This window comes from Ornithodoros turicata, chromosome 2 (genome assembly GCF_037126465.1).
Source record: "Ornithodoros turicata isolate Travis chromosome 2, ASM3712646v1, whole genome shotgun sequence".
In the NCBI taxonomy this organism is placed as follows: domain Eukaryota; kingdom Metazoa; phylum Arthropoda; class Arachnida; order Ixodida; family Argasidae; genus Ornithodoros; species Ornithodoros turicata.
The window spans coordinates 98,398,941-98,410,083 of NC_088202.1; the positions used below are offsets into that span (position 1 = coordinate 98,398,941).

At 46.7% G+C, this 11,143-nt stretch overlaps 1 protein-coding gene across 1 annotated transcript; it reads right to left on the bottom strand.

Annotated features, from left to right (window-relative positions):
- Nucleotides 1-5,071: 5,071 nt before the first annotated feature.
- LOC135384905 (uncharacterized protein K02A2.6-like) lies at nt 5,072-6,081 on the bottom strand. The gene is made up of 2 exons (XM_064614087.1): nt 5,397-6,081; nt 5,072-5,196 (listed from the first exon to the last, which is right to left on the bottom strand). The coding sequence occupies exons 1-2, from the start codon at nt 6,079-6,081 to the stop codon at nt 5,072-5,074; spliced, it is 810 nt and encodes a 269-aa protein (XP_064470157.1).
- Nucleotides 6,082-11,143: the final 5,062 nt, after the last annotated feature.

Genomic DNA, 11,143 nt, shown 5'->3' on the forward strand with positions numbered 1-11,143 from the left:
TGTTGTTGTTAAAATTGTCGATTTCGATGCTGGATGCATATTTACCGAAAAATATGCAGATGAAGCAGTAGACACGTAAAGCAATTCAATAATAGTTCAGAAGCACGGCGTAACAAACAGATACTGTCCAAATCTGATTTGGACCTCATGCATCGAGCGCATGCAATTCGTTTTCTGAGTGGTGAAACTGTACAACTAATCGAAATCCATGACGAAAGACCTCTCTCAACCTCCTTTTCAGGGAAGTGACGAAACTCATGGGAATTAATGGGCGTACGAAAGTTCAGTGTAGCGGCATTTCTCCATATAGCATCAACTCCAGGGCAATGCTACCGCTTTCTCGCTGTAAGGCTGATGCTCTTGAAAAAATAAAATAATAATAATAATAATAATGCAGCAGTATACTGGCAGGTTTCTGTGAAGATTTTTTTAAAAGCATTAAGTAACAATCAGAATAATGTTTCGCCATTTATAGCACGCAGTAAGTGACGTCGTCTGCTGTCGAAGGCATGGACCGAAACTTTATTCGGCTATCGACTGTATAAAATAATCAGAAGAATATTCACGTTGAGTGGTTCAATTGAGTTACCTCAATGGGAGAATCACGCGAAATGTTCTTCGTATGCTCATATTTGTCGGATGTATGTGTGTGTACGTCGTGGAACGTGCGGTAGGTCGCTACACATGTAGGCTTACTGAACCACCTCCATATTTTCATAATACAAGTATCGTTCAAGGTTGACCGACACCTTTGCTCGAGAGAAATCAGTGAGTAAGTGTAATTGAATAAAAACTTTCGCAAGACGAAGTGCAATCTTTCTCGGGTTAGCGGCACGTGCAGCAGCGGCAGCTGTGATGGCGGTGAGCAGTGTTCCTGTAGCCGAGGAATAGTGATGCATAGTCAACGTCCTTGTGAAGGAGAACGTCAAATCAGCTGAGATTTTGCAAAAATTACAGGCACAGTATGGGGAACAGAACTTATCAAGGGGAGGAGCGTACAAACGGTGCAGACAGGTTGGCGAAGGACGGGATGTGGTGACGAATTATCCACATGGACACGTTCGTCCGACTGCAGTAACGGCAGTGAACATCGCCTGCGTTGAGCAAGCCATCTTCGAGATTCGGCCAGTAACAGTTCTGGACATTGCAGCTCAGCGTAATATTTGTGTCGGCAGTGCGGAGGTAATCATTCACGAGCACTTACTACTCACTGCACTTACTGCACAAAGCACGTGCAAGATGGGTTCCCCGACACCAGAGCTCGCTCCTTGCTTCCTGCGCGTGGCAGTCTTTGAACCGCTTTCAATTCGAGGGGAACGAATTTTCGCAATAAAACTTCACATGTGATGAAACTACGATACATCATTTCGCCCCAGAGACAAAAAGAAGCATGGAATAGCGACATATGGCTTCCCCGCCGACTAAGAAAAGCAAGATGCAGCCGTCTGCTGTGGAGTTAGTAATGGAAGAAGTGCAAGGGCGCAGGCGAGCTGGTACATGCTAATACGAAGGGAACCCGGAGACCGGGGAGTTCATGTGAACTGTGTTCTGGGACTTGTGAGGTGTCATTCGTGTGGACTTCTCGGACCAAGAGGTCACGATTAATGCCCAGTACTACTCCACATTGATAAAGGGCGCCGTGCGAAGCGAAATTCGCAAGAAAATGCCTGGGATTTTGTCCGGGAGGGACATTCTTCTTCATGACAATGCTGGGGCTCAAACCGCGAATTTGACGGTCGCAACCCTGGCCGAAATGCGCTGGGAAGTTTTCCCCTACCCCTTACAGCCCAGATTTATTCCCAAACGATTATCGTTTGTTTGGGCCCCTTAAAGAGCACTTTGGAGGAAATACGTTCCGTACAGATGAAGCCCTCCAGAAAGATGTCCTGCAGTGGCTATGACAGCAGCCCAATACTTTCTACGCCAAAGGCATCAACGAGCTTCCACAGACGTAGTTGGATGCTTCGCAAATTTTCCATTGTATTTAAAGAAATAAAAGACGCGGTCAACCTTGAACAAGCCTTGTACGAGGGTGGTTCCATAATTTTCCGGTCCGACCAACTTTTAATAGTCATAGAGACGAAAACAAGTGTATCACTTTTCGACATGGTCACCCTTAACTTCTATGCACTTTTGACAACTTTCAACCAGCATTCTTATACCCTTGAAAAAATAGTCCGAAGTTTTGTCCGCAATATGCTGGAAAACTGCCTCTTGCGCCTCACTATCGTTTTGAAATCTCCGTCCTCTGAGATCCCTCTTCAAGTTTGAGAACAGGAAGTAATCACTCGGTGCCAAGTCTAGACTGTAGGGTGGGTGGTGGATTTCTTCGAAGCCGCACTCCTTCAGTGCAGCCTTGGCAACAGAAGCCGTGTGGACAGAGGCATTGTCCTAGAGCAACCGGACACCTCGACTTAACCTGCCGCGCCTCTTTTCCTTGATGCCGTCTCGCAGTCGGTGCAGGAGAGAAGCATAATAAGTCGCATTCACTGGGTGTTCCTCTCTTTGAAGTCGATGAGGAGGATCCCGTGACAGTCCCAAAATATTGCTGCCATGATCTTCTTTGTGGATTGTGTGACCTTAGCTTTTCTTGGGGGTGCTTCTCCTGGTTTGCGCCATTCCATCGACTCCTTTTTCGAAAGGGGATCATAGTAGAGCACCATAGTCTGATCCCCTGTGACAATTGACTTCAATATTTCTTCTTCGTTCTCTTGACAGAGCTCCAAAAACTCTTTGGCACAGACGGCGCGCTGTTGCTTTTGAACTGACGAGAGAAGTCGTGGCACCCATCTCGCACTGACCTTTTTATGTGAAGACCCTCGCCGATGATGCGAAAAACGGTTGTTTTGGAAAGCCCCAGCCTTTCTGAGATCTCCTTCACCTTCAGACGCCTGTCGCTCAGCACTTCCTCCTCGACAAGAGACAAATTTTCTTGTGTGACAACTTCCATTGGACGACCATCGCGTGGATCATCTTCAATGGACTCTTGCCCCAGTCGAAACTGCTTAGCCCAGTCTTTTACCGTTGTTTACGACGGAGAGGCTTCCCTGTACAAGTTGTCCAGTAGCGCTTTAATTTCCTTAGGCGAAAGTCCCTCTTTTGTCAAGAATTTTATCACAGTGCGGTACTCGATTTTATTCATAACTGAAGAGTGCACCCTGGCTGTTTGAAATGCTGCTCTCCAACCGACAAAAGCATGGAGAGGGTTGAGGGTGGTGCTCCGGCCCTCCAACAGATGGCGCTACGCGTCCTTAATCGTATTTTCAAATTCGCGCGCATTTTCTACCTCGGGCCAGAAACTTATGGAACCACCCTCGTATTTGCGCAGAAATGCTTCCGTCTGAGCGCAGGATAGGAATTCCTGAAGCACGGCACCCTCAGTGTAAATTAATTATTTTGGATGTGAGTCTGCTTCACTGCATGATAAGGCTGAAATGGGAAGAGAGAAAAAATTGGAGCGCTTGATTAATGGCGATCCAAGTAACAGGGCAATTATAGTTTCCATAGAAAGTAGAGTTTTAATAGGCTCCTAAAATTATTGTTTTGTAGTAGTTTTTCTAAACTGCAATGCAAGATAGAAAATCATTAATATAGTGGGAATGCAATCACATCATTTATCTCTTCGCGTAAAGGCGTTCTGTCTTGTGCTTTGTCGTGTGCGAATGGAACTTTGCCCGCAGGCTTTCGCGCCTTTTTGCTCGCAGGTGTAGCCTCAGACAATGAGTATACGAGCATAGAAAGGGTCATGTATTACATAAGCCTGGTGATGATGTTGAGTGGTCTGACTTATTATTATTTTAATTATTTTATTATTTATTAATTTACTGGTGTTGTGATTCTAATGACCATGATGAGTCTTTGGGGTGAAGATCGCTAAGATCAAGATTCATGCACGGTGCTTTTTTTGTTGAGTCTTATATTGTAAAAGTGAACGTCATGAGTCGGACAAAGGAAATAACCTTGCGATTCAATAAATAATAGGAGTGTTTGTCTTTGCCGCTGTCTTCTTCAGACAGGATGTGATGACATCACACAGTCTGTAGCAAAGCATCGACCGTTACTGGAAAAAAGTGTAGCAATAGAAAAATGTTGTGTATTATCCTGGACGGATTTATGATGAGCACTGTTTTTGAATAAGAGGAGTGCGTGTGCTTAGAAATAGTTTGATGCTGGTTTTCTGCCTTGTTCAAGTGTTTCTTTTCGCTTTTTCCCCCTTGTTGTCTGACAAATATGCGCTGACATGCCCAGACCTGTTCTGACATGCTTTCCTTCTACATGTAGTTTTGTTCTTTTTGAAAAGAATCATTGTTGACGATGTCGATAGTGCTGCCTTGAATGGGAGTAGAGCTAGAACGATTCTTAATAATTTTGCGATTCATTTAGTTCAGAGAGTAACCGCAAGGGGGACAGGTGTGTGACTCTATTCAGGAGGAACAAAGCGTCCTTATTCAGTTATCTGCCTGGCTCTCGGATGGGATGGACATGTCTTGCTGAACCATTATTTTTTTTCCTGTACTCATAAGTCTCACTGTTGGCGGTACAAGTCTCATTTAGTAAGACTTTAGGAATGAAATGCTTAATTCCTACAATCACCTTTCATGTATGGTGTTTTTCAGCAATAGTTCCCTATGCAATCATTATAGTAGAATAAAGGAAATAATCTTGGGATAGTGATTCAATAAATAGCAGGTCCCCTGTCTAAAGCGTACGCGTCCTTGAGCCACGCAGCTGCATGATGACGTCATATCGCGACTCTATTGTTTCAGGTGGACTTTGTCCAGAGGCGATGGGTTGGACATTAGTGAAAACAAAAAAAAACAGTGTAGCCCTGAGACAACAGGATGGTGTCACGGCCAATGAGCAAAGTGTGATATCCTGAAGTCTAGATCCCTGTCCACAGTGCCGGAGCCGAATATTCTGGAACGTCCCTGCACGTTCGCTGCCAGCCAACAACCTTTATTCCTCGTCGTCCTTCTTACACGGTGCGCTAGCAAGCGCCATCTATACACAACATTTCTCCCCCTGTAGATAAATCCATCACTCCTCCCCGAAAAGCAAAATGCATAACACATCACTGAAAACCAAAATGTTCAGGAGGCTTCCTCTTCCTTGTAGACTTTCGTTGTGGCACCAGAGGCACCTTGATTTGATTCTCTGGGACCACGTGCCCCGTCGGCGTAGGCCAATGTTCAGATTCTGGTGTGGACGTGGATGCAAACGTCTGCGGAGGCAAGTGATCCCTTTCGTTACTCTGAGCCAATGCCCCCGTTGTCCACCAAGGCTGAATGGTCGGCGACGCCGATTCGTTTCGTACTCTCGCAGAGCTTCTGCTGGAACGAGTACCATTTTGGACGCATTCCATATATTTTTGTCTGCCAGCAGATAGGAATGCTTACCGCATTTCTTGATTATCTTCAAGGGTTTCGAATACGATGGTTGTGCCTTACTGGTGGGTTTCACCTTCACCCGCACGAACTGGCCAACTTGAAATGCAGGTTCCTTTGCACACTGGTGGAGGTCTGCGTACGTTTTCATTTTCTCCTGGTGTAGATGAACCTTGCTACGAAGGTCTTGAATTGCTTGAAATGCGTTGTCCAGATTCAACGGCATTCCGACAATGTTGAGGCGTGTGCGCAAAGGACGGCCATGGAGCAGTACAGCCGGAGACACACCTGTGGTTGCGTGAGGGGTCGCTCTGTAGATTGCCAGACACTCGAGCACAGCTGGACGTAGAGGTCGCTGTTCCAGTGATGACAGTTGGACGTAGTCCTTGCATACCCTATTGAACCTCTCTACAAGACCATTTGCTTGGGGGCAGTACACAGAAGAATAAGTGTGCCGAATTCCACGATCTTGCAGGAAGTCTTCAAACAGTTGAGATCGAAATTGAGGACCATTATCCGTCACGAGAATAGTAGGATAACCCTCCCGGCTGAATACTTGCAACAAAAAGTTGATAACTGATTGCGAGGTAATTGATGGCACAAACGCAATTTCCGGCCAACGACTGTAGTAGTCGATGAGTGTGATTGCATAGCGGCACTCATGAGGAGCTCTGTCGAATGGCCCGACGATGTCCATCGCAACTTTGTCCCACGCGTAATCCGGCAGTGGAACAGGCTTCAAGGGGCCACGGCCGGTTTCGCAGTCTTGTCAGAAGCCTGACAAATAATGCAACTCCGTATAGCCCGGTCAACTTGTGCTTGTAGTCCTGGCCACCAGTACAGCTCACGTAGTCTCTGCTTCGTCCTGACTATGCCTTGGTGAGCTTTATGTGCTGATGTTACGAGCATTTTCGTAAGCACCAGAGGAACGACGAGCCTCTGAGCACGATACAGAAGACCTTGTACGACAGACAGCTCATCCTTGACCATGAAGTAAGGAATTGTAGCAGAGGATAAATTCTTCTTGCTAGGCCATCCTGACGTGACATAACGAATAACTTCTTGAAGCGTCGAGTCCTCGCCTACAGCTTTCTCGAAGTCTCCCCGAAGCAGGCAGGTTGACACAAAAGAAACGACTTCTGATTCAACTTGGTCATCCTCGTGCAGTACTTGCATCGGCAGTCGGGATAAAGCGTCAGCGACGACATTTTCTATGCCCTTCTTGTAGCTGACATCAAAATTGTAACGGAGTAATCGTTCAGTCCACCTTGCGATACGTAGCGGACGACGTCCATGACTGCTAGAAGATAACAGCGTAACCAATGCCTGATGGTCAGTAAACAGGCGGAACCGACGTCCCCACAAATAGATGTGCCAATGTTCGCAAGCCCATAAAGAAGAAAGTGCCTCACGTTCACCGACTGAGTATTTCCGTTCAGCTGAGGTCAATGTCCGTGACGCAAATGCAACAGTACGGAGTTCACCGCAGCATTCTTGTTGTAACACTGCTCCCAAGCCCTTATCCGATGCATCGGTTGTAACTATAACATCCAAGGTCGGGTCAAAAGGCTGCAGTACAGATCCCGACGCAAGAATTGCTTTAACTTGCTTGAAGCTAGCATCTGCTGCTGAATCCCAGTGAAACTCTTCCCCTTTACGTAGAAGTCTTCGCATCGGCTCCACAACGTCCGCGAAGTGTGGAATGAATCGGGAATAGTACCCCAAGAGCCCCAAGAATGACTTCAGGGTCCTTGCATCTGTAGGTTCAGGAGCTTCTGTAATAGCCTCTACTTTCGACTGCAGGGGCTTAACTCCTTGTCCGCCAACATGGTGCCCAAGAATAGTGATTTCGGTAGTGTTGAACACGCATTTCTGATTTAGCTTCAAACCAGAATCTGAAATCCTTTGAAGAAGTGCTCTTAGGTTCTTTCCGTGCTCCTGCTTTGTCTTGCCGAACACGACGATGTCGTCTATGTACACAAGTACTCCCTCGCAGCCTTGTAGGATAGTTGACATGATTTGCTGAAAAGCAGCTGGTGCTGAGGCCAGTCCAAAGCAAATCCTCCTGAATCGAAATAGTCCCTCATGTGTGATGAATGCTGTGAGGTCGCGGCTTGCCTGGTCGAGTTCTACCTGGTGGTATGCCGAGGCAAGGTCAAGTTTTGAGAAATATTTCGCTCCTTCCAGTGAGTTGAAGAATTCTTGTATGTGTGGCAAAGGAAAGGCATCAATGACTACTGCTTTGTTGGGCTCTCGCAGATCCACGCAAATTCTTAACTTGCCGTCCTTCTTTTTGACTACAACAATGGGCGAAACCCGTTCGGAAGCTTGAATCCTTTCAATTACCCCGGTCTTTTCAAGGGCATGGAGTTCCCCAGAGACTTGGTCACGAAGAGATAATGGCAGTCTATGCATCTTGGCTATTACAGGCTTCACTCCCTGACGCATTTTCACAGTATGCAGAATGCCTTTAGCCAGTCCAAGCTCATTGGAGAAAAGATGAGAAAATTCATCTTGCAAGCCAGGTGGGAGTGCGAGAGACGTTTTCTCAGTCAGCTGCAGACAGCGCAGGGTAGCTCCTTCGATCTGCAGTTCAAGCTGCGCAATGACATCTAGTCCGCGAAGAGTTGTGCCACGTGTGACAACGTGGAACAGTGCTGACGTAGTTGTATCCTTGTAAGATACCGGTGCGGAAAAACATCCTTGGACGTCAATGTGCGTCCCCGAGTAATTTAGCAATGTCACCTTCGTGGGAGACAGCGTGAATTTGTGCTTGAAATTCTTGGTGAAGACATCCTGTGCCATTAGCGAGTCAGATGATCCTGTGTCGACGAGAAACCTAACTGGGTGACCTGCTACCTGCACATTCACATGAATTCCTTTTTCACGATTGTCGTGAACCATAAGGGTGCTGACTTCGTTCGATGTTTCTTGTGGTCGTCCCGCATCATTGCCTCTTGCTTTGCTTCGACATACAGTTTGGAAGTGTCCTTTCTTGCCGCAAGCCTTACATGTTGCATTTCGTGCTTTGCATGAAATTGCATTTGCGAGATGACCTTGACGTCCACAGCGATAGCACGTAACCTTTCCAGTATTAGATTTGTCTTTCGCATATTTGCGTTTTCCTTCTCTCGTTGTAACATGTTGTACAGGAGACGTGTTGGAGAACTCACGTACCGCATCCCCTGTCCCTTCTAGATGATGACAGATGCTAATGGCTCGGTCGAGCGTCAATGATACCCCAGTGGTGCACTCGTACAAAAGACGCTCACGAAGATGCTGTGTTGTGCTTTCCACAAGCTGGTCACAAATGGTGGTCTCAATGTCTTGAAATTCACATGTTGCAGCCAGGCTTCGAAGGGCGGATATGTACTCATTGACATCTTCTCCGGGCTGCTGCGTCCTACGGCGAAAACGATGTCTCTCCACAGCTATGTTCACCTTCAGCTTGTAATGCAGACCGAGTTGCCTCATTACGATCTCGTAGACGTCCGGCTCACTGTCGAGTGCGGAAGACGTTCCTGTACCATCCGCTGTACTGCTAGCAGGAGCCTGCTGAGCGACTGTTCCCGGAAGCGAAGGTAGTGTGTAGAACACACGCTGGCCTTCTACCCCAAGTGCATGAAGCAAAATAGCTTTCCGTCGAACCGAAGACATTTGATCTCCTCCAGACGCAATCAGGAAATTTGTGAAATTTGTGTGTGTTTCTATTGCGGCCATGGAACCACTGGTTTGCCCGGTACCGGTAGAAAAGGCGGAGGTGGTGCAAGTCCACTAAAGGCGCAGATATAGTCCGACGTAACTGTGCTGTGCGTCCGCGCGCAGCACAGTTGCGTTACGCCAGGGAAAATCACACCTTTTATAGTCCAGCCACTAGCGCGGCCGGCGGAATTCAACGTGCTAGAACGTCGCCCGCCCAGAATACAGCATCTCCTATTTTTCGCCGGCCGCGCTCGAGCAGTCAGACCAGAATGCACTGCGCTTTATCAAAATGGCAGACTACAGTTCGGGCACGGAAGTGACAGTTGAGCGGCTTGGGACATCAGATATTGTGGTAGAGTGTCTACTGGAGGGTGTACGACAACATCCATGTGTGTTTGACACGAAGAGGATGGACTATGCGGATTCGCAAAGAAAGAGAAACGCCTGGGAAATAATAAGACAACAATGTGGCCTCCCCACAGGTAAGTTGTTCGAACCAGCTTGTGCGTGGTTTCGAGTGGCGTTTATCTCTCGCGGCACTATTAATCACGTCTTGTCCTGTCTTTTGTCTTTCCCTCTGGTTAGTTGAAGAATGTCATAAGCTGTGGAAGCGCCTAAGAGATCGGTACTCCAGAGAGATCAAGGCAATGGAGGTGATGAAACCAAGTGGAAATGCGTTTGTTTCCAGGCGTGCCTGGAAATTTTTCGAGGCTATGGCCTTTTATAAAGACTGTGGACGTCCGAGAAAGTAAGTAGTTTTGTCTGTTGACGTGCTGAGTGCAGGTGTGTTCCGTATAGTGTTCCGTGACGAGTTTCCAATGACGCTTCTGTCGACTACGTTCACGCGCCTAGTTTGCATTTTGCTGCTGCCACTTTCCGTGTACAAATCGTTTGCAAACATGACCAGACCACTACTTCCAAGTGATAGTTCTGTTTCCTTGAATGCACACCAGCCATTACGTATAAACAATGCTTGATACAGAGGACACAGACATGAGTATCGTCGTGATTCATTGACATTGCAGCTACATGACAAATTGTTTGTTTTTCTGGAGGACAACATGCAATCTGAATGGCTCATCTACACTCGAAGAGAATCCTGGAAACGACGATTCCAGCGGCACTGCAGAAAGCATTTTCGAGTCTATGGTGTCGAGATCATCAACATCATCCTGCACGACGTCTACCCAGGGGGATTCCCTTATACCAACCGTCACGATGGCAACGGACAGAGAACAGACAGCGGTCCAGTCAGGTCAGCTGCCAGAAAACAGAGTGAACAAGCGAAAAAAATCAGACACTTTTGAACAAGACCTGCTGAAACACCTAGACAAAAGGATGTCGGAGAATGAGGCATTCGCCCTATCTGTAGGGATGACCTTGGACAGGCTGTCGAAGCCAACGGCGGCAGAATGCAAAGCAAAAATGATGTTGCTACTTTCGGAGTATGACCTATAGTGTTCTTGTTAAATGAATTATTTTTGACTACCTGTTTTTGTAGAAATGACAACAAGGCTTGTACATTTCGTAACATGCTTGTAGTTTTTTTATAACCCTGAAGCAGTTAGTCTTGTGTTTATTATTTTCTTGTGTAGGATTATACAGGTTTTTTTTTATTCGTTACAGAATTTTTCTTAAAAGGTGGCAGAGCAAAATAGATGCCGTTTTAGCAGGTGGGTTATACGGCCAGGCAAATATCTTGTAGGACAGCGTTTGCATCTACTGTACTACTAATTAACTAAAATTCATTAACTTCTTAATTAGATGTGTTTTTTTGGGGGGAGAGAGGGGGAAATTCGAGATGGCAGGATTGGAGCCAATCATTATTCAAAGCCACCGTCCTTTAAACAACCCAGACCCAGGAAGCAACGTAAAATGTTAAATTTCGCGATGCAAATGAGCCGAAACTACAACTATGCGCATTTCGAGCACCAATAACCACGCACCCTTCACCTTATTTGGGTAGGAGAGCGATCTCAAATTTGCATCTACTCCAACCAGCTCCATTGCTCCAAAGCATGTGCCCTCTGCCCGCGATTGCCTGTCGCTGCTTCTGT